We start from the raw sequence: 23,887 nt of genomic DNA, 5'->3' as shown, positions 1-23,887 counted from the left end.
AATAACATAGGAGTACCATGCAATCATACCATGATCTTTTGATCCCCTAAAATTTAATTCCTAATGCTTATTTCCTGAAGTTAAAGATTACAGTCTTGCAAGCATCAGACCTTCTGTTTTAACTGGGTAGACCCTGTACTTCAGCATGAAGAGATGTGTCTTCAAATGACAAAGCTAGATCAACATTAAATGATCATTAAAATTAAAGTTACATCATATACAATAGGGCATTAACACACACATGTAATTCATAATGGATTGTTTGATTAGACTGTACAAACTTATAGACAACTACTTTAGGGAAATGAGAGCATATCACATACCTAATCTGCTTAATAATTTCTGTTACAAGTTCTGTTGTATTTCTTTGTTTTCAAGCCTCAGCTATTTGTGATGGAATCAACATGAACCACACACAGAGTTTATCTGCTGGAGTTCTAATTAGATATGGCTAAGATAGTGAGAATTTGAATGGTAAGATTTGCCACTTCCCTTTTCATGTGGTTTCCATGAGGAACTTAATTTCCTCAGAAAATTTCTGGTAGTGTGACAAACAAAAAATCCCTTTAATCCAAACCATTGTGTGCTTAGGAGACTGCCTCTCTCTGCCATCCCTGAGAAGAAATTGTTACCATCACTACGCACACACTAAAGTACCGAGGGGAAAACAAACAAAACATGCTTTGCCTACCCACTGAAAGCTAGACATGACTTGAGAACAAAGAAGGCTCAAGGAAGCAAGTCAGAAATACATCACTGAAAAAGATGCAAATTACAAAACACAAATAAAGGAACTAAAACAGTGTGATATAAATATTTCTTAATAGAAACACATGAGGTTTTTCAATAAGCTTGGAAAAATATCCTGACTACAAAATTCTTAAGCCTTATGATACAGAGGAACACTGATAAGTAGCTGTCCCTGTGTGCAGGGAACCTTGCCCAAATGTTGGATGTTAACTGTTACAGAAAAGGCCTTGCATCTGCAGGCAGGAGCCTCAGCATGAGCCTAATACCAGCAAGAACACTCCTGCAGAGTGGCCCTGTTTTCCTGAGCAGTGAAGTCACATTATTTTTCATTACAATTGTAGCAAATGGATGAACTTAATCTTGCCTGGGCAGACTTAGTTTATACCCTGTGGGTATTTAAAGCAGTCTGATCTTATTCTACGATTAATTCCAAATATAAAACTTAGGAAAATATATTCCTTCTACGGCTTCTCCTGTATATCCTTTTTATTTAATTTGTCTTCCCTTGAAATTTCTTCCTCATTACCTTGGCCTAAAAGTGTCTTTAATTATACTATGGCTTCAAAATTCATTTCATACCACTTTATAAGGTCTACTTTTTATTATCTTTTGCATGAAATAAAGAATATTCTTTGGCTTAACACAACACTGTAAGTAAGCATCTGGCAAGACGTCTAATTGTAATTCATTAGGGAATCATGCAGGCATCTTGAAATTTGAGCTCTAAATCTCTATTTATAAATTTGATATAATTTCCTTTTCCTGCAAGTGTCAAGTCAGAAAATTAAAGATGAAAATAAATTTTCATTCATTTTACTGTTGGATTCTGCTACATGCCATACAAGCTGACATGGAATCAGCTGGAATTCAGTCACGAGCACAAAAATGAAACTGAATCAATACTACATTGACTCGTTAAAATAATATATTTCTTAATATGGAGAAAGGAGAATTTCCTAGCAATTAATTTTAATCTGTTTTCTTCGGTATTTTTAACCATATAAGTATTCTTACATATTCTTCTATTCTGTATCTAATTAAAAAACCCCAATACAAAACAGTGAAATATATACATAGCTAAGGCTTAAGCACCTTTGAATGATTTCTTGAACAAAGTTGCCAATTACACAAAACTCAACAATGTTAAGGATGACGTATGGCACAGTACAGAGCCCAACCTCATAAACCTCTGCCTGCAGGAGTAGTGTCAATTACCAAAATCTTTCAGCAAAAGTGTGCAGTGGGAAATTCAGCACTAACGTTTAACGTAAGGTTGGAGACGATTATAAGGAACAGGAGAACCGACTCCAGGGAGAAAGAGGTGGCAGCGGGAAGCCCCACCTAATCAAAACTCGGGGATTCCCGTTGAACAGTCGATTATCAGCATTATTCGTTGGATTGGCTGCCATCTAGTGGAATTACAGTACATTGCGCCACACTTCTTGGTTGTAACTTTGCCCGATAAATTATCTGACAAATATTTAGATTTGCTATTTGGTCTCACGAGTGAGAGTTTTGGGGTTTTTTTCCCCTAAAAATCAACTACATTCTGTAATTCTGCAGACTTAAAAAAAAAAAACCAACCAAACTTCTATTCCTCATCATGTCCCAAGATATTTCTTGATAAACTTTTGTCTTTCTAGAATCTTTTTTTTCTATACTAAACTACTGTATGGCAGACTGGCCCTTCTTGTGTTTCATTTAATGATTTTTGAGATTTAATCATGTAAACCAATAAAATAATTTTATTTGGAATATGAATCTTTATTAAATATTCCACAGTGAAAATTGCAGATGGATCGAAAAAGCCAGGGCCATCTTCTTTCCTCTTGGACACTCAGATCACATTTCAGATTCATAACCAAGGGCAGACAGTGATAAAAGTGGAAATGAGGCTAATGAGATGAAAAGACTGTGATGACCAAATACCATACTGCATAGCTTGCACAGTTATTTTTGGAAAGGAAGAAAAACAACATGTGGAGCACAAAAGGCAGTGAACAAATAAAGTAACAGTCCCAGTTTTCATTATTTCTTGTGTGGCAAGACAATGTACCTTTCTATGCATGTTTCATTATTGGCAGCAAACTGCATGTATGACAAGAATGCAGGCCCTGACTTTACCTGACCTATGCCCACATCCCCCATCTCATTTTTTTTTTTAAATTATAAGATGATAATGTGGGCTATGAAGTCTGCAAAAGTCTTCTAAACTGAATTCAGTAACTCCCCACTTGTTCGTAAACTCTATAAGGACAATTGTCTCATGACAGAGTTGTACAGAAGTCAGGAAAAATAGTTACTTGGCTGGCCTTAAAACTACTAGGCTTTATGTTAATTTCTAAAAAGCGGTCACAATAAATTACAATAACCATGCTGTCTTGACAGAGACTAATTTTGAAGCTCTGCAACACCACTTATGAAAAAACTTTTTCCAGCACGTTTTCCAAACTACTTCTTCACCCTCTGACCTAGGATATTTCAACACATGCAGTCACACTGTAGGCTTAAGCATAACAAAGACTAGGCTGCCACTCTAAATCCTACCTCTGCCCCCACCTCATTCCTGTCTTTTTCCCCGACTCCTCCTTGCAGGCGTTAAACCCTGTGGCCGCAGAGGTGCTGCAGCGGGGCGCGGAGCAGGCTGAAACCCCGCCGGCACGGTTCGTCCATTGGAAACTAACGTTCAGCTGCATCACGGCCAACCCAACGGGGATGTGGGAAAGGGCCCTCTCACCCAGAGGTACCTCGTCTTCTGACCCAAGAGAGCGAGGGGAAGACTCCCAGCACCCAAGCGAGTCACTCAATGGACGCGGGTGGGAAAGGCGAGTCCCGGCGCGCGCGGGACTCCTCAAACGGCCCTGAGTCCCGGCGCCGCTGGGCTCGATTCGCGCCTTTACCTTGGAGCCGTGGCTTTGCCTACCCCGGCCCCGGTCGCCGTGAGCCCACACAGCGGGGGGCAGCCCTCGACCCGCCCCGCCGCGCCGCGGGGCCTTACCTGTGCGGCCGCCGCACCGCGCCCCGCCGAGCGGCGTCCCCAGTTCCCATGACGACGCCGCCGCACCGCCTTCGGCCTACCTCAACCGCCCCCGACCTCTCCTTCGCCTCTGATTGGCTCCAGCATACCGACCCACTGCCCAATAGAAGCAGACAACGAAAAGGTTCCGCCTTTCCCTTTCGCTGATAGGCCTATGGGGGGGGCGCTGTCGGTTCTGGGTGGGTTTCTGTAGTTCCTTCCGTGCGCTGAGGAACTACGACTCCCAGCAGCCTCCGCGGCGAGAGGGTGCAGTAGGCGCCTGTCGCTGCCGGGGCGCGCGCGAGTGCCTGTTTACGAGCCGTCCGGTGCCCTTCCGCGCGTGCCGCCGCGTCACGTGGCCCGGCCCGGCCCGTGCCGTCCGTCGCCGTGCCCGCCTCGTCCCGTTCCAGCCCGCCTCGCCTCAGGGGGCTTCTGCCGCGGCCCCGCCGGGCGGCATGAGGGCGCTGCCCCCGCGCTGGGGGCCGCTGGCGGTGCGGGTAGCGGGCGGTTGGTGGGAACCGCCCGCGCCCCGCCGCGGTTGTAGCGGCTCCGCCGAGGCCGGCGGCCGTAAGCCCCTTCGGGAGTGGGCGCTAGCGGTCAGCCCGCGGGGGCGGCTGCGGGTGCGGCTGCCCTGCCAGGTGAGCGTCCGCCCGCTGGATCCGCAGCGCTACCCGGGCGCGGATCGTGTGCTGGTGGCCGTGAGCGGCGCCGGCGGCAGCCCCCCGCCCCGCGACCGGCAGCAGGACCGCGACCGGCAGCACGACCGCATCCGGGTGGAGTACGATGAGGCGCTGGGTCAGATGGCGATCGTTGCGGACGGCGTGGACAGCAAGGCAGCCGTGGACGTCAGGACGCCCGTGAAATTCGGTGAGTGAAGCGGAGGTGGCGGGAGAGGTGGCTGCGCGCCCATCTGTCAGCCTCTTTCTTCGGCAGAGCCCGAGGGGAAACGGGCCGCTCTCTCTGGCGGGGCTCGCAGGGCTGTGCTGGCACGGCGCCGCTTCGGCTGCACGTCCTGTTGGCAGCGGATGGTTGGAAATGGCATCATTCCCCCTTTAACTAAGGAGATTTTAAACGTCCCATTTTCTTCTGTCTTTTCTGACTTCTTAGGGCTTTGATTTGTTGTTATGAGTAGTTAATGCTGACACTCATGCTATAAGTGGTACTTGTAATGCACCCCTTTTAATTTTTCTCTGACAGCTGGTGTTCCCCAAAAGACTGAACTGTAGCCCAGCTAGGAGACTAACAGCTCTCGAATGTGCTGTGCAGACACATTTCAAAGGTTCTCCTAGAGTTGTTGAGACCTACCAGCTCCACTAGTGGTTGTTACTCTGAGTGGCCATCCGCAGGGCCAAAAATCTGGAAGGTAACAATATAGATGAAATGCCAAGAAGGGTACCCTTATCTAGTACAAGTATTGCATTATGGTTTTGGACACAAAGCAAAAATGTGTGCAGTTTATGGTATGGAATGTATAAAAATTCAGAAGGGCAGCTATAGTGGCAGAAACCAATAAACATCTGTGCTGACTGAAGTACTGACAATGGCGTTAAGTTTAGGGGAGGAAGAGCTTGCTACAATAATTCCTCTCAGTGACCTGAGGTTTATGGAGTACTTGACCCAGAGAGATTTGTGTTTAATAATTGATGTGGGCTTTTCCCTATACATTTGTATATACATTACCTATACAGTGCAGGATAAGTTTCACCACTCTGAAAAGATTATCAGTATGCAAAACCCACAGTCCTTTGGTTTGCTTCAAGTGGTTGTCCAAGACTCCTGTTTTGTTCTGTTTGATGCTCCACTGCAGCTGTGGTATGACAAATGGTGAATAATCTACTTACACTTAACACATGTAATCTGTAATTTGTGTAGAGCATGGTGTTAATATTCTTTTGATTACTGCTTTTCCAGACCCTACAGCAAAGACATTCCTCATCTTTTATCTTCTTCTATTTTTTCCCTGTATCTTTGATTCTGCTGTGTCTTTTTTTTGTTTGTTTGTTTGTTTTCATTTAGAAGGACCTGAACTGTGTATCTTTAAAAGGAGAGAAGCGCTATGGATTTGTCATAACAGCATTCCATTTCATTTTGTAGTTTTACTCTTTTTTATTGAACAGTGTTGATAACTGAAGGGATATTTCTTTAATACATTCACCAAAACTTAGTCTCCTGTTTCCTAACAACTAATATAGATTTGTACTGTCAGTCTGGCTAGCCCACTGTCCTGTCACTACCAGTTGGTATAAACAGATGCTCAGGGAAAAGTAAGAACAGGACAAATGTAAATGATGTTTAATCTAAGTGTTCTCTTAGCTGTTAACTCTTTTCAGGTTGGTGTACTTTTCTGAGCCTGACACAGCTCAGCTCCTCAGTGGATCTCTTTCAAGCATCTGTGTAGACATGTAAACAGTTTCAGGGTTGGAGTTTCCCAACACTCTCCATGCCTTTTGGCAAAGAGTACCCCAAGGCATACCATCCATTCAGTTTCCTGCTATTTTAACATTCAAGCATGTGGTATTCCAAGATCTTTCTGCAGTCTGTCAGTGAGTTTTTAGCTAGTCTGAATAATTCAGTGTTGTCAGTGAAACTTTTCAGCCTTGGTGTTTGTGCTGACTTCCAAATTCATATAGTATTGAAGACAATGCATTGTTTACAACTAAAAGACAATATAGGACTAAGGATATTGTCAGAAACATCTGAGAATCCAAGTTAATTCTCTTAAACAGATCAGCTGTTACTTATATATTCACTGAACTGTAGCAAGACTCTTCTCCAAGAGACTTTTGTAGTTCTGACTCTTTCCTAAGAATTGTCGGTTATATTCTTAAGTCTTTTTTTTGTCCTATTTGGCAAGTGCAAAAATTACCTTGGTTTGTCATGCAGAGTCTGTCCCAGGATTACAGACAATCAAACCAAAACCCTGCATCCCATTTATTACCCTTCATTCTCTGGTACCAAATGTGTCTGGTTACTGTAGCTGTTAGTAACTTATCCTGGAGAAACTGAAATATTATCTCAGTGACTATTATATGTTACTCCAGATTTGGTTTACTCTTGGGAAGTAAAATTAATTGTATGAAGTTCTGGAGAATCTCAGCATTCATGAAGAGTTTCAGTGTGGGAACCCTCCTGAAGGTCTCAATAATGAATCTTGATTATGGGGATGGAAAAAAACCCAATAGCCTTTGTCCTGTCTTTGAAATCTGTATTATATTCTGAATGTCAACCAATGCTGCAGACTGTCTTAGAATCCTCCTTCTTGATATAGGCTTTGTTAGTTTGAGGCTCCTAAGCTGTTTCACTTGGCTTTGTGGTAACCTCATGCAGTTCAGATTCAGTCACTGCCCAGCCTGTCTCCTTCTACTGTTTGCTGCCTTTCAACCCCCTAATTAGTATGATGCCAGTATTGTCTGTTCATGCTGTTTTCCAGGCATATCTAGAGATATATTTCCTAAAACTTAAGTGGTTTTTTTGTACTCTGTGAAGCAGAATAGCTACTTGTCAGTATGGTTCTACTTTTATGTATCCTCTGAGCTCTGGCTTTGATTTTATGTTCTCTGAGTAGTAGTTTGTGCTTTGGTTGTTCCTTTTCTTCATCTAGGAAAGAATTATCCATTAAACATCGTTGCATAAGCAAAATATTTTATCCCTTGTAAAAACACATCTCAAACCAGAAAAAACCTGTTGTTGTGCAAGCATTTTGGCTTTTCCCTGTCTTTCCTTGAATGCATGAGATGGATGCTAACTCTGTTCTGTTTAGATTCTTTTATCTGAGCTCTCTGTCACTTAGCTATAAGAAGTCAAGAAGTTGGTGTGAATGTCTTTACAGTATTCTAGCTTCTTTTTTTAAGTTTTGGAAGTTGAGACAGTTCATAAAAACTTGCATAATTTAGGTTGGAGTTTATCCAGAAAGCTCTAATTTAGCTAAGACTCTGAAGAACATGTGCAGAAGATGCTAGATGATATCTTAAGAGCACATTTATTTTAAACCAAAGGCAGTTTGTTCTTGCCCTGCTAGGCCACTTACTAAAGGATGCTCTGTTTCTTAGTGTCTAGTCTTACGCTGTGTAAAGTCTTTCAATATACACAATCTGATATATTTAACCTTCATAAATGACAGAGGTCAATGAATTTCTCTTTAGCTTGTTTATTTTCTTTCGGGTCATTTGAATATGTTAGCTGTTTATGACAAGCTCAGTGTAGTTACATGGCTGTAGATTTGGAGTCAGCTCAGCCCACAAAGGGAACCCTATGTCTTGGTATATCAAGCTGCATGTAATAATTAAACGTGAAACCAGTTGTTTGGTTTCGGGTTACTGTACATGGACTGAGTTACTCAAAGGTAGAACCAACTGAGATCTTGCATGTAGGGAATTTGAGAACCATTTGTCCCATCTTCTCACGTGATTCTTATGTTTTGCCTTTGCAGGTACATATTGTATTAGAATAATAGGATAATTCAAATTGGATGAGACCTCAGAAACATCTCAAAGCAGGCCAGCTGTAAGGTCAGAGGAGGCTGCTAAGGACTTTACCCAGTCTTATTTTGAAACATGCAATAATAAAGACAACAGGACCTCCTTTGGTGAACTGTTCCAATGCTTTTTCCCTGTAATACTCTGGTGAAGAAAACAGAAGTTTCTATGCAAAGTCAGTTAGAAGAACCATAAATTTTGAAGTGGTGGCTAAGCCTCACTGAGTAGAATACCAAAACTTTGTCCCCTCTGGCACAGAATCAAGCACTTCTGTCTAATCCCACTTACAAGCCAGTATGAGGTTTTTTTGAATTATTTATTTTTATAATCGGTTGTTTCCATGGGAGAACTTCACTCTTTCAACATTAGTCTTATTTAAGCCTCTGAGATCACTTTGCATTGTGGGTGAATACTGTAGATTCTTGTAAACTTAATGAGGTAAACTGAATGAATATATGAGTCTTGAATGTTTCTTTGAATCACCAACAGCATCATAAAATGAATGATATCCCTTAAACAATTTTTATGCCTACTTATGTGAAGGGAGCTTAGGCTCCTAGGACAACTTTTTTTTTTGGTTGGGTTTTTGTTTGTAAGTGTTAATGAGAAGCAGATGCAAATATTTTCAATGGTGTGTGTTTCTGAAGTTTTAATAAGTTCAAAAAAATCATCAGTATCTACTCCTAAGCATGGCAGACATACAACCTTAGAGTAGCTTTCAATAAGTAATTTTTCCTGGACTGAATTATTTTACATGAGTGATCATTTACTGGTAAGATTATTCTATGAGCAGAGAAGTAGATCATCATGAAGTATTTTTAGTCCAGGTCTGCAGAGTCACTGTAAAAGAAGTATTTTAGCAGTCTATCTTGAATATTATAGAATTAGGTGCTATTTCTGGGGTACCTTTGTCTACCTTTTGTTACCATAGGTCTTTTTTTTTTTTTTTTTTTCCCCCTTCTGTTCCTTTATTTCCAGTACAGGTCCTTTGCACCTCAAAGATCTTAGTGCATTCGTCAAAATTTGTGTGGTTGAAGTTGACTTCAGCCATCATCTTTGTTATGAAGGAATCAAACTAGCTAGTTTTGAAGATTTTCCACTAAAACAGATTTTATCCTGTTCCTCCTTGCTTGTTGAGATTTCATTAGCAATATTACCCAGCTCTTGGCCTACTTCTTTGTAGAGTTGCATATCCTTGCTTCAGGAAGCTTAGCTATGAGACACAGGGGTTCTGTTTTGTGCTGTATCAACGCTAGCAAAGTGAGTCTGCAAAGGATCAAGTCACAAAGTATGTTTCCAGGAATCCCTGGTATTTCTTGAGTATGCTCATGAATCCTCAGACTTATGTGTCTTTTTCTGGCACACCCATCTTTGGTACATCTAGGATTATACTACTATTCTACCTTTCAAATGATGTCTGTAATATGCCCTGCAGGATCAGAAGGTTTTACTAACCTTATTCTTTTAAAAGTCTTCAGTTGGTATTGCGACAACTGACTATTAAGCCTTTTCCCTCCTTCCTTTTGACTGAAGCAATAAGGTCAAGGGGCTATCAAGCTGCTTGAATTCAAAGATTTCTGCAAGCAAATTGGCTTTTGGACCTCTCCTCTGAAAGCAAAAGTCTTGGACATAGACTTTCCTAAGGACAACACACTTTTCCAGTAGGTGAATTGAGCAGTTTTGGGCAGGAAAGCTTGTATTTCAAAACCAATAGATTTCTTTGTGAACTCACTAAGTTTGTGCTGTGCAGGGGCATGCTGTTAGGAGCTTAGATGTTTGGAGAGTTGCCTCTGTGTGTCTCTGAGAACTGTAAACAACCTAACTCTTCCTTGTGAAGTAAAACCGTATGGGAAAGTTTTGTCTGCCTGTCTCAAGTTCAGAACCTGTAGATCAGCATTGATCAAACTGAAATAGTTCAGATAACACTCAGATATTTTCAATCTGATGAGAATGTCTAGGTTTTACCAACAGAAAACCTTGTGGTGCTTGTCCTTGAGCCTCTGGTGATAGTCACCAGTCCAGTTTGACAGGTTTTGTGTTTTTACATGCCTCAAAGCCTCTCCTAGGGTTTACTTAAATTTAAGAAACATACAGTTTGATTAAAATCTCAGTCCTGGTATCTCTTGCAAGTCTGCAATGAAGAATCTAAGAAAATAATTATCTGCCAATGAAACAGCTTTCTGGAAAACCTGCATATCCAGTCTACCTCTAGTAGCTCCCTTTCTCAGGGATATGTTACCTGCAAACACAGTCTGCATCATTCACTAAATTTACATTCTCAACTTACTGTGGCAATAAGGTAGTACTCTTGCAGCAAAGATGTAATGTGTTTTATCTTTGCCTCTTGGATTCTCCTGATCTGTCAAAACAAAGTGCTCCCTTGATAACAGAATTACCTACAACACATAGTGACTTTTTTCTTTGGAAGCCTATGAACAGTAATAAGGTGCAGTGATTCAGACTAGAAGCAAACATGCTTCCTCATGCCAGAGTGACAAGTCAGGTCTTCTAGAAAACTAGGGAAGAATGACACATGCAAACTCTTCTATACCTGTTTTTTTGTTTGTTTTTTTGTATTGTGTTGCTTGCTAGGTGAAGCAGCAGAGGTCTAAGCAAGACTTACGTATTTGTGCTGTTGAATCTCATTACATGTAGCCTGAAACAGCCTGCCAACCTTCCTACCCCAAAACCCATGTCAGGATACCCAAATATCTCAGTAGAGCTGCTAAAATAACTGATGGCCAGGACAGCTATGAGATGGAAGTGGAATTTGAGAATGGGTTCAAATTAAAAATAAAGAACTTCACTAAAGAACTACACCGTGATTCCTTGCCACAGGTTACAATCACTGTTTCTTAATGTTCTCTTTTGAAGCTGGGTGGTTATACTCAAGCCAACAACATTTTTGCTGTCAATTGTTGATAGTGATTAGTCATGCAGCTGAAAGTGTGTGGCCAAAATTTGCAGGAAAGTTCTTCAGTAACAGAGCAGCTGGGTTGTTTTTTTTTTTTTCCATACAAAATGTAGTTGTTATAACTGGAGAGCAGCTCTGTGGGGAGGGTTCTGGGGGATAGCAAATTAAACATGAGCCAACAACGTGCCCTTGCAGCCAAGAAGGCTGATGGCTTCCTGGGGTGCATCGAGAAGAGTGTGGGCAGCAGGTCAAGGGAGGTTCTCCTCCCCTTCTACTCTGCCCTGATAAGATCACTTCTGGACTCCTATGTCCAGTTCTGGGCTGCTCAGTCCAAGAGAGAAAGAGAACTTAAGGAGAGAGTGCAGTGGAGGGCTACCAAGATGATCAGAGGACTGGAACATCTCTCTTATGAAGAAAGGCTGTGAGATCTGGGGCTGTTTAGCCTGGATAAGAGAAGAAGGGAAGGAGGATCTTATCAATGCTTATAAAAAAAACCCTAAAGGGCTGAGATTGAGAGGATGGAGTGAGTTTCATTTCTCGGGTGCTTGGTAACAGGACAAGAGGTAACAGCCACAAACTGGAACACAGGAAGTTCCACTTGAACATCAGGAGAAACTTCCTTACTGTGAGAGAGCCCTGGCACAGGTTGCCCAGGGAGGGTGTGGATTCTGCTTCTCTGGAGGTTTCAAAATCCGTGTGGATATGTTCCTATGCAATGTGACTAGGTGAACCTGCTTTAGCAGGGGGTTGGACTGGATGATCTCTAGAGGTCCCTTCCAACCCCTACCATTCTGTGATCGTGATCAAGTGTTATGTTAAATAAATCTCATTCTGTTGCTAACAAAATTCTTTTAATTTTAGATTTGGATATAAAAACATCAGGAACTGGCTGCGTGAAGGTTCAGAAAATAGAATGTGATAACTGCAAAATAGAAACGGAGAAGGGGACTAGTGTCTTGCAGTCAATAAAGGTATGAAGAACCCCCCCCCCCCATTAGTGTTTTAAAAGGGATTGTGTGCTTGAATGCAGTATAAAGCTTAAATTTCAGTTCTAGAGAGAAGTACTCTGATATTTCCATGTATTACTATGTGTGTGGCACCTCACCTTTATTTATTGCCCACAATTATGACAGAGTCAGTAACATTAAAAAACGTGGAGTCAGAAGTCCAGATACCTTTGATAGCCAAAGTCAGCAGAAATGATGATGGTAGTATACCTGATACCTGCCCTCACTGCCCCTCAAAAAAAGAGAAAAAAGAAAACAGACTGGGTTTTCCTGTCTGGTATGTTAACAGTTACGCTTGCTTAATTGAGACTCCGTGACAGGCTGCTTATTTTTTGATTTGCATGGGGTTTTTTTAATAATTCTGATCTATCAGTGCTATTGGCAAACACTTTAGGTTAATTTTCAATCAGAAGTTACACATTACATGTCCAAAATACCCAACTGAAATATATCTCATAAATGCTGTATATATCATTTTCATGACCTTGTTTTTTTCAGTCTTCAGACTTCAGGTTTGCTGACATAGGCTTTTGTAGAAATAATCAAAGTATATCTGACTTCAGTGCTGTTTGGAATGAGTTTCACTTGAATAATTGAGATTAGTAGCTGTAGGAGTTGGTGTAAATTTAAAAGTCGGGCTTTTAAAATAAGGTAATTCCTTTTTAAAAAAACTCTAACGTTTTAAGTAAAGTTAATTCCTAAGTTTAAGTATTTTTGAGATACGAAAACTTTTCCCATATTTTTCTTTACTGTGGTGAGAGGTGATTTTTATAGTGCAAATACGGGAAACTGAATTTATGGGGAAATTGTATCATAGAGCTGGGTTTACTTCATATTCAGTAAACCACAGGCAGTTTTTATCTTCCAGATTCTACGTAACTGACCATATTACTCTTAAAAAGGTAGCTAAAATATTAGAAAAAGTCAACATTATCACAGAAAAAGTCAACATTATTACATATGTTGCTGCTGTCTAAAGCTTTGGTTAAAAATTACTCTGTTGTATAATAGTAACAGCAACAATAGTACATAAGAAACTAATAATATGAAAACAGAAGGTGGTTTTGGCCAGCTATAGTGAGAGTAAATGCAGCATGCCATCACAATTGTCAAGATGTTGTGAAAAAGGAGAATTTTGAGGAAAACAAACCATTTTAATGATCTTTTCTCATATACAATCTGAGATGTCCTTGTGGTTTAACCCCAGTCAGTAACAAAGTGCCATGCAGCCACTCACGCATTCCTCCCTGTTCCCAGTGGGATGGGGAGGAGAATCAAGGGGAGGAAAAAAAGGAAAACAACACCAGTATAATAACAAAGTTAAATAAAACTACAAAAGCAATAATATAATAAAAATAATAGTAATTGTATTTGGAGGAAATATAACAAAAAGAGAGATACTAAAACACAAGAAAAGACAAGTGATGCACAATAAAATTGCTCACTACCCACTGGCCAATGCTCAGACCTTCTCCAAGCAGTGATCCACCTCTCCTGGCCAACTGCGCTCAGTTTATATAATGAGCATGGTATTCTATCATATGTAATAGCCCTTTGGCTAGTTCAGGTCAGCTGTTTCTGGCCATGTTTCTTCCCAACTTCTTGTGCACCTCCTTGCTGGCAGAGATTGGGAAACTGAGAGATCCTTCACTTAGGATAAACACTACTTAGCAAAAGCTAAAACATCGGTGTGTTACCACCATTGTTCTAATGCTTAGAACAACGCTTATAGTCTAGCATTGTTTTTAAGAACAACTGCAGTTCTAGTAAGGCAACTGTAACTCAATTTTTCTAATACAAGTTGAGGAATTATACTTTGTATCAGCAGAGAAGCAGAACTATCAGTGAGCAGCAGAATTTTTAACTTTTTGGGTTTTTTCAAAGCTACTGAATATCTGATAGACTAGATTCTGTAGTGCAGCACGACACTATTCTGCTTCGGGAACTGTGGTTTTATTGAGCCAACTGAAGTGATGCTGCCCTCCACTGGGTGGATTAAAGAGGTGTTTAATGTTGCTTCTCTGTCATGCTGTCCACAAATCTCATTGATCTGCAAAGCAGGAGGCTCCTTACAGTAGAATGCAAAAGTTTGTTGATCATTGACTTTGAATAAATAAAAAAAATCTGGTCCTATGAGGACTGTTCAAGAGCACAGCAAGCAACTTCACAACTGTTAATTCTCTTAACTTGCCACAGACTGCAAGAAGTTGTATGTATAACGTCATTCAAAACACTTGCTGTCTTTTTGCATGTTCACTTTTTGTGTGTTATCTTTACAGAAGACTTTAAAATTTGATATCTACTTTAATCATGCAGGCTAGTAATTAAGCAAAGAGGAGTGTTCTGTATGAGATTTTTTTTTTTATTGGGTTTTGACTGGTACTTACGATGTGGTAGGCATCATCCAGCTAGTGAGACTTGTTGAGGGTTGTTTTCTTGATTATTTTTGTTGTTTTGTAATTGACTGAAGTCCAATTGACCATATGCCTTCCAAGTCTCTGAGTTAACTCCTAGTAGCAGTAATTCCAAAATACAGTTATGATTTCTAGTTCTTCAGAGTATAAATTATTCTAAAGTTTGTTATTGAGAAAGTAGTGCTGCTTTGGTTTTATTTCTCATGCTTTTTATTACAGTCCATCAGCTTAGCAGTGTCAGTGAGACAAAGGAGACCCTCTGATTTTGTTTCTATGTTCAGTTTTACTTCAGACTCCTTGGTGTCTTGCACATGGTCAGTGGAAGACCTGCCATGCCTCCTCATCATGCACTATACCTGCATCTGATTTGTTCAAGTCCTATACCACTGTCCTTCATTTCTGTGAACTGAACAAATGTTTCTGTCATGGCCTTGACAGCCTTTTACCTCTTCCTTACTCAGATCTTTCTCCTTGGTTAGGAGAAGCCCTATGACAAATAAGTGCTTCTTACTTCAGCCAGTGGAGTATTCCCTCTTAATGAAAAAGAAAAGACCAGTATAACTTGCTTCCTCTCTCAGCAATTCCTGCTGTCTGTTAGGTGTGTCAATTGAGACCCACCTCTGAAAGCTTCTTTTTCTTTTTTAAAGACTGTAAGAATAGTCTAATAATTCTGGGGAAAGAAGTTGAGGGACTTGTGTCTTAAAAGTTTTTTTCCTATCCCAAGAAGGACAGAATAAAGAAAAAAAGAGGAAATAAGTATGTAGGTCATGAGTTTATTTTACTTAAGTACTGGAGGCCATACTTCTAAGTAATTGCAATACATAAATTCTTCTGACCTTAAAAGTTCCTATATTTTCCTCAAGTTACATGCTTGGAGGATTTGCTCTTTAACCATTATTCTGATAATGTACTTATATAATTGCCTCAAAGGAACTCTCATGTCTGGCCAAATTGTCAGATAATTAAGATGAAACACCTAATTTAACTTTATCCTGTTTATATAGAGTCATCTATTGTATTTATATAGAAGTTTAACTGAACAATTGAGTTATTTACAACTTCCAAAAGATCTGAAGCACTACTGTAGTCTGAAGTTAGGGATGTTCCATCTTACTGTGGTGAAACCTCTTAGATCAACAGGACAAAGCAAGACATCTGGTTCTTGGTGTTTCATCAGAAATGTGTTGGAGCAGTGTAAGTCCCCATTTTTCCATGATAGAAACTTAATTTCATTATTTTTTTTAAGAATCCCAGTCATTTATCTTGTTGACATCTGATTAGACTTGGTTAATGCAATTTATTATGACTTATCCAGGCAAGTGTTTAATCTAACTGTATTGAATATTTCTCATATGCTTGATTGTGAAATGTAATTACTGTTGTCCTGAATTAAGTACTATCTATAGGAATAATACTCTTTTCAATGGAAACAAAAATAATGTGAAAATGAAGATGGGATGGAGAAACAGAGGATATGTGTAGAAAAAAATAAAGCAACTTATCTGCTGTGAAGTATGATACAATGATAATCATAGAATCATAGAATGGCAGGGGTTGGAAGGGACCTTTAGAGATCATCTAGTCCAAGCCCCCTGCAGAAGCAGGTTCTGCTAGTGAACTTAAGTAGAAGAGCTTTCCTCTTGAGATCTGTAGATTTCTTAAAGTCAATTTTGATGTAACTATTCACAAGATGTAACACTATTTAAATCTGATTTTTAAATTATTTGTTTCTTCTTCTCTTCTCCATTCTCACAAATGTACGGGTTTTGCTCTCAACACCTGGTTGAGATTTTGTGTATTTTGTCTTCTTATGGGGTTTTTTTTGTCTTTCTGAGATCAGATTTGTAATTTATGATAGCTCTTTTGAATATAATTTAGCTGCATGTCTCTTTTTGTGTATATTTGTTTTAGTTTTTTTTCCCTGGCCAGTTGTATGCACTAGCTGAATGATATAAGGGCTTATAGCATTTCTTACTTGAAACCAGATTTCTTTGTTAAAACCTTGAGACTGATGTAGGCAAAACACCTAATTTGAGTGAGAATCTGGTTGGAGTAGGATCCACTGTAGGATCTGGTTCTGCTTGCAGGCTTAAGGTTTGCACTAGGATGCATTCATAGAAGTCTATGGCTATATATACTACTCCAGGTGTGTTTGCATGTATATATCTTATAATCCTACAGAGTTTTGTAATGCTGTAGGTTTCAGTTTGCTTGAAGGCTCCAGTTTGCACGTTGGTTTCTCACCTGCTGTGGTGCTGGTTATATACCTGCCTTGGTTTCTGGATGGAGTGTAAATGAAATTAAAAGTTCTTGCTTTGGCTTATTTTAATGCTTCTTTTAATAAATACTGAGTTGATTTTTTTTTTTCTTTAATTATAAATCAAACAGCCAAAATCCTCTCTTGAGAGTAGAGGATTCCTCAGCATCATTCTTTCCCTTATGTTTTTTTTTTCCCCAAAGAAAGGTGACTTGTTTGGAGCTTGACTTTGGAAATAAACAGCACATCTGGAAATCTCTTGAGTAGAAACCTTCACAGTAAAATGGAAGTTTGTGATCCAAAGTGGTTAGTGGTACAGCTTGAAAAACAAGGTAACTTGTTTTCTAATAAAGATTATCCTAACCATATGATTTTTTTTTTAAACTTTGTTTTCAGAGTCATAAAATTGATATACGAACAAATGGTGGCAAAGTAATTGGACTTGGAACACTTTATGGAAATACAGATATTCGTGCCACAGAGAAGGGTGTAAGTAAGAAATAAAATGTTCTCTCCAATGACTTGTTCAACTTGTCTGCTGCAAAATCACTAAACTTTGAAAAATGTGCTGAAGAGTATTTAATCACCATCTGTGATTTACATTTGTGTGTTTAATTATACTATCTTGTCTTGGATTAGGAAACAGACTCCACAGAAAGAGCAGCATATGATCATTCCATCAGCACAGAGATAAGACTAGCTGATACAACTCGTTGGCTTTAATTGTATGAACCCACACAACTCTCTTAAACTTTTTACTTGTTTGATACCTGGACACTTGGATTCTGCAATAGGTCTATGAGTTTGTTTTAGAGTGTTATGAGTAGTGGTTTAGTATTTGTACATGCTGGTACGCTTCCAGCATTATATGGCTATAAGAATGGAAGAGTAAAAGGTTCTGCATATTTCTTTGCAGATGAGGAAATATCACATGTAATCTTGTTGTGAGATGCAATGAGAAGAATCATGAATGGGAAAACAATTTCCTAGAGAAGTAGCTTGCTCTCTTCAGCAGATGGCAGCATGAGACAAACCTCATACTACTCTAGACTCATTTGATTTCTTGCTATAAATAGTCAATTCTCTATTATTTAAAATAATGTAGAGCTAGCTTCCCTTACATAACACTACAGATTTCACACCCAGTTTGGTTTTTAGGCTCAACTTGAATGTTTAGGCATTACAATGTTCGTGCAACTGGTTGCATTAGGATTCATTAGATCTGAAGCATTGCTATATGAACATGTGGACGCAAGCTAGATGTAGCAGTAGCTTGGATTTGTGCAGTACTCTCTAAATCAATAGATACCTTAAAACCAGCAGCACTGGAAATAATGAGAGTTCAGGTAGCTTTCCCTAGCCAAGGATAGAATTGAGACCAAGCTATTATGTTGTAGAAGTCCAAAGCTGTCTCTGTGACCTGTCATTTGACACTATTGTACACCTTGTAGATTGGGTTCTGAGATAATTTTCACTTCTACAGAGCCATCTGTGAGCTGTTCTTAACATCCTGCTGTAAACTTAAGAAACTTGTCACTGGATTTTCTGAAAACTTTTCAACATTAAATTACCTGCATTTGTTTGTAGTGGATGCTACCCTACCTCTTATGTACAGAAGAGCCCAGAGGCTGTTGCAGCTGTACTAATTTTGAGGGCTGTTTAGCCTGGAGTTCTTTAGAGGAAAGGAGGCTGAGGGGAGACCTTATGCCTCTCAGCAAATACCTCAAATGAGGTTGTGATGAGATGGATGTTGATTTCTTCTACCAAGCTACAAGCAACAGGACAAGAGGAAATGGCCTCAAGTTGTGCAAAGGGAGGCTTAAATTGGATACTAGGAAAAAATTCTGTACTGAAAGGATTGTCAAGCACTGACACAGGCTGCCCAGGAAAGTGCTGGAGTCACCATCCCTGGAGGGGATGTAGATGTGGTGCTGAGGGACAAGGTTTAGTGGTGTGCTTGGCAGTGCTAGGTTAACAGTTGGACCTGATAATCTTAAAGGTCTTTTCGAACCTCAAAGATGGATTCTGTGGTTGGTATTTCTTCATGAACATTATTTCATCTTAGCAAGATCTCCTGGTGTAAAGCACTCTGGCTGAGGTCTGTGACATGCTCTGTTGATGCTGCAGTTGAACTGATCAGTGCTGACTGATTCGCAGTTCCCTTGGGACTAGTCATTGTTAGTGGAGTTGGGATCCATCCTAAGCCACTAGCAACTGTTTGAAGTGGAATAGGGCAGAAGTATTTTACAGCTTGCTTCACATGTTGTCGTCTTGCTGCAAAGGGCTTTTGTTGGAAGGATCTGAAAACTGGAATCCTTGCTTTCTGCTTGTGGATAAGATTGAGTGCAACCTAGGAAGTGCTTTGACTGGTGTGGATTCATGCTATAACACTAACATGGTGGTGCTCTTTAGAATTGTGCTGCTTCATCTTTCATCCCAAACTAGTTTGTTAGGCCAGTGTAGTCCATGGAGTTCCTTTCAAATGGCATCTTACTGTTGTTGATAAACAGTATGGATCTATGTGAAAATATAGTTTGTAAAGATAAGAAATGTAATTGTTTTGCTTTTGTCTTTAAATGCTGTTTTAAAAAAATCCTTTTTTGCAACACTGTCTTCCTAAAACAGTAAAACAAACTTCATGTTGATTAGGTTGAACTGCTTCTTTGTGGTTCAGTGGGCAAAAATAATCATAATGACCAGGGAGTCATTATCTAATCTGTGCCAGGGGACTTTTCTGTAACTCTTAGCAGAACCAAACATCTATGTTCTGCCAAAAATTCATAAGTCAAAGAATTTAGAATTGTGAACATATTGTGTCTCAGTAAAAAATTGTGTTGTGCTTTGTCAGTTTGTAGTACTTTTTTAGTCTTATTCTTGAGCAGTCTGACTTCTGCCCCTGCCAGTATTACTATTGACACTTAGGTTCTATAGCATAGTCCTAAGCAACATCACATGCAGAGATTGTAGGTACTGACTGTCACATAACTTGAATTCTAACACAGAACTTTGATCACGAGGCTTTATTAAAGGTTAATGTAGCTCATTCCGTTTTTGGAGCCTACTTTGTCTTGTAGCATCATGTCAGAAGTCTGTTATATGCTCCTTACAACTTAAGGTGAGAAGATGGTGTAAAGCTCAGAATGTACGGATTGATAAGGTCTGTATGGACTGGAAGGATTAGCAGACTTAATGTTTTCATATTAACTTTTTTCCACAAGATGATAATAAGATAATAAGCCACAGTTTGATCTAGAAAGCCATATATCACTCGACTTGCTGTAGTGAATGAGGATTTTGTGCAATTCACTTCGTGTGCATAAGTGAAGTAAAAATAAACTGAGGGTTAAGTAGGCACTATTGTATCATGCCATCACAAATCAAGTTTAACTGAGGGAGAATAGAATTAAATTCATACGGTCGTTGCACAAGCACATGATTTGTTCTGTTTTGTTCAGATAGGTGTCCATTATCTCACATGCCTGGTTATCTGTACATGTATAATCTCATCTGTCATCTTTTTTTTTTCTTCTCAAATCTATCCTTCCTCAAATCTTATCCTTTTTCTCCATTTCTGTTGAAAAGAAGTAGAAATTGAGATCTTATCCTTAAATCCAAGGCTTAAGCTTGGTTAACTGAGGTAATATGAACAGTTACACTGAGAAAAAGTACAGCTGTGGCTTTTTTTGCAAACCTTCACCAAACCAATTTCTGCAAAGCAAGCCAGTTAAAAATCTGGATAAATAGCTATATGTAATAGATGGCGGGTGTTTCTGTATGTGGTAGCAGAAAACTGATTACCAATGCCTAGTCACAATGCTGTATGAACATTAAGTCTTCATTATTAAAGCTAATATTTTCTTTCAAAATGAAGAGGTTTGGATTTTAAAAAATAATTCCAGTTTTTCTTTCCTCTGTTTGTGACTATTTGGGTTTGTTCTTTACTGGTATGATGGGTGTAGTCATTCATAGGAGTGTTTTAACGAACTATCTTGTTGATCAGAGCTCTTGGATGAAAAGGTTTTTTGTTCTGTTCTTGTGTAGCTTTTAACTAAGAACTTAATTCTATTTGTTCTGTACCAACAACTGCTTTCTGTTTGTTTTGCCTCTTAATAGTGTTACTTCCTTCTGCCTTTTCGAACTGTGATGACAAATTTTCCATTATGTTTATTTAAGTTTATTTCTCTTAGAGTGTGAATATAGAGAAGCTGCAGGGGACATCTATCAACATATCTACTGAAGATGGGCTGCTGAAAACTAAGTACCTTTATGCAGAGTCATCATCTCTGTCTTCAGTAGCTGGTGATATTCTGCTGGGAAGTATTCATGGTAAGAAGGAAATACTGTCACATGGTTAGGGAAGATATTCATAATATTCACAGTAGCAAACGGACTAGTGCTATAGACTGTCAATCATCTGTGCATAGTGTATGAATAAAACAGTTCTGTGTTTATTAGAGACTGAATCGATGGGAATTAACAATATAGCATACTGTTTCTTTATAAAAACAGCTTTATAAGCATACCTGTGAAATAGCAAAAAGTGTACATTACAGGAAAGAAACATCACACATACTAAGGATGTCGAAATATTTTTAAATTCAGAAACAAAAATTACACTGAAAGACTTCTCTTCCTCTCCATCTTGTATTTTTTCACAGAAGTAAGTATTATAGCGTCTGCTAAGAACTGTGCTAAAACTCAGTCATATTTAGAAGTTTTTAGCAGAAATTGTATGTGTTCAGGTACCCTATACTAATAGAGGGATGACAGTTTCAATTCTTTGGAGGAAAATCTCTAATCCATCCACTCTTTAATATCCTTCACCTGTAACTAGAACTGATGAACTTAAGTGTCTTTTATATACACAGCAGCCAAGGTTGGAACCTGGTGTGGTTTTCTAATTTAACAAAATTCCCACTGAAATCTGACTGTGCTGTAATGCATTTCTGGTGAGTTAAGTAAAACAAAATGCGGGATGTACAAAGTGAAAATTTCTCAGGTCTGAGTTCCAGATTTCCAGCTATATGAACAATTTGCTGCACTTTCTAAGCAGTTTTGTGTTTTCATCTTGCTTGAGAAGTGACTTTTTTCCTCAAAAGAACAACTCCTTTGCTTATTTATGGTCAATTGAACAACAGTTTTTAAACCTAGTAGGTGACATTCACTTCCATAGTGATGCCTCATTGTCATTTAGCTAAACAATGATGCAAAAATGAATATAATTGTATGCAAATTATACCTCAATGTCTTTCTTGTAGTGAGGGGCCCAGAACTGAACACAGTATTTGAGGTGTGTGACCTCACCAGTGCTGAGTACAGGAAGACAATCATGTCCTTGGTACTACTGGCTCCATTATTTCTGATACAAGCCAGGATGCTATTGGTCTTCTTGGCCACCTGGGCACACTGCTGGCTCATACTCAGCTGCTGTGAACACTCCCAGGTCCTTTTCCACAAGATAGCTCTCGAGCAACTCTGCTTCAAGCCTGTAGCATTGCAAGGGGTTGTTGTGGCCCAAGTGTAGGGCCTGACATTTGGTCTTATTCAACCTGGTACAGTTGGCCTTGGCGCATCACACTCTTGTGAGAGTGCATTTTGAATACTGCGTCCAATTTTAGGCATTCCAGTCAAGAAAGACACTGAGGTGAAGACAGAGATTGGGTGCTCAGAGCATGCTACAGATCCTCTGAGAGATGAGTTTGTTTTGCTTTAAAAGGAGAAGACTGGGAAGGAATCTTCATGTGGCCTTCAACTACCTAATGGGAGTTTGCAGTGAGGTAGAAAAATGAGACAGACTTTTATTACAGTGATGTGGCAAGAAAAAAGTGTAACAGTTACAAGTTGCCATAATGGAAATTATTATTAAAAAAAAATAGAAGAGGAAGCTTTTTTTCCACCAGAATGATAATTGAAGACCAGAACAAGTTGCCCAGAAAGGTCATGCAATCATTCTCTGCTGATGAGAATATTCAAAACCAATCAGACAGGGCCCTGAGCAAGCTTTCTCTAATTAAGCCTGCTCTAATCATACAGTAGAATCATAGAATTGTGTTTGGATAACGTGTCAAATTCCTTTCCAACAAACTATTTTGTTGGTAAGATAAATTGATAATTAATGTAACTCAAGACATGGGCACAGTTACAAAGAGGGGTTTCCTTTCTGTTTCATGTGCTCCTCTGTGCAGAGGTTTCACTGTATATTCTCAATCCTTGGAGAAAGTAGCACATTTCTCAGTCTAAGACCTCTTGCACTTTCGTTTTTTCAAGCATCAGCTTGAAAGCTCAATGGCACCTGACATCTGTAATGTATGAAAACTACTCAAAACCAATTTCTTCAAAATAGTTCTTTATTCATCAGCCATAGAAATATGAAGCATGCAAGAGAACAATTAAGAAAGGCTGGACAGCACTGCAATTGTACAGGCCAAGATTCAACTACAAAATGGGTCTCGGGCAGGTTTGTAAATTTTGTGTTGCCCTGACTTCAAAACTCCTAGTGCAAAAGCAATGAAATATCATTTTTCTGTACAGATGTGCTGATTTTATGACAACTATAATATCAACACACTGTCAGCTATAGAGAATAGTAGGCTTAATTGCCCAAGGAACAATCTGTCCCAGTGTTTACAAAAACCACTGTGACTAAAATTGAGCTACCTTCTCAGCAAAGACTAGAAGTGAAAGTGTCCAAGTTTTTCCCAACAAAATTATAATAGTTTCTCTTTTCTGCTCATACATATGTGTGTGTGTATATATATGTAGTTGTTTTGCCTGGGCCAGGTATTGGTAGCAGGAGTCTACAGGGGTGGCTTCTTTAAACAAGGAGATACCAGAAGCTTCCCCTGTAGCTGACAGGGCTAATGCCGGTCAATTCTAATCTGGACCCACAGCTGACCCAGGCCTGGCCAATTAGTGATGAAAGTAACATCTCTGTGAATAAAGGATTTGACAAGGGGAAGAAGTTGTTGGGCAGTTGTTAAACTGCAGCAGCAACAGGGAGGGAGAATGTGAAAACGTCTCCACGGACACCAAGGTCAGTGGAGAAGGAAGGGGA

General features: G+C 39.6%; 1 protein-coding gene across 1 annotated transcript in view; it reads left to right on the top strand.

Annotated features, from left to right (window-relative positions):
* The first annotated feature begins 4,036 nt into the window (after positions 1-4,036).
* FAM185A (family with sequence similarity 185 member A) overlaps positions 4,037-23,887 on the top strand; it is a 48,775-nt gene continuing 28,924 nt past the window's right edge. Inside the window, exons 1-4 of the mRNA XM_062019422.1 lie at positions 4,037-4,633; positions 12,017-12,126; positions 17,230-17,322; positions 21,021-21,159. Of these exons, the coding sequence (XP_061875406.1) occupies positions 4,222-4,633; positions 12,017-12,126; positions 17,230-17,322; positions 21,021-21,159 (754 nt within the window). The 5' untranslated portion in view covers positions 4,037-4,221. The remainder of the gene's footprint in view (positions 4,634-12,016; positions 12,127-17,229; positions 17,323-21,020; positions 21,160-23,887) is intronic.

Source organism: Colius striatus, chromosome 1, assembly GCF_028858725.1.
Source record: "Colius striatus isolate bColStr4 chromosome 1, bColStr4.1.hap1, whole genome shotgun sequence".
NCBI lineage: Eukaryota > Metazoa > Chordata > Aves > Coliiformes > Coliidae > Colius > Colius striatus.
The sequence above is the reverse complement of the archived record's forward strand: the minus strand, read 5'-3'. Positions and strand labels throughout refer to the sequence as shown.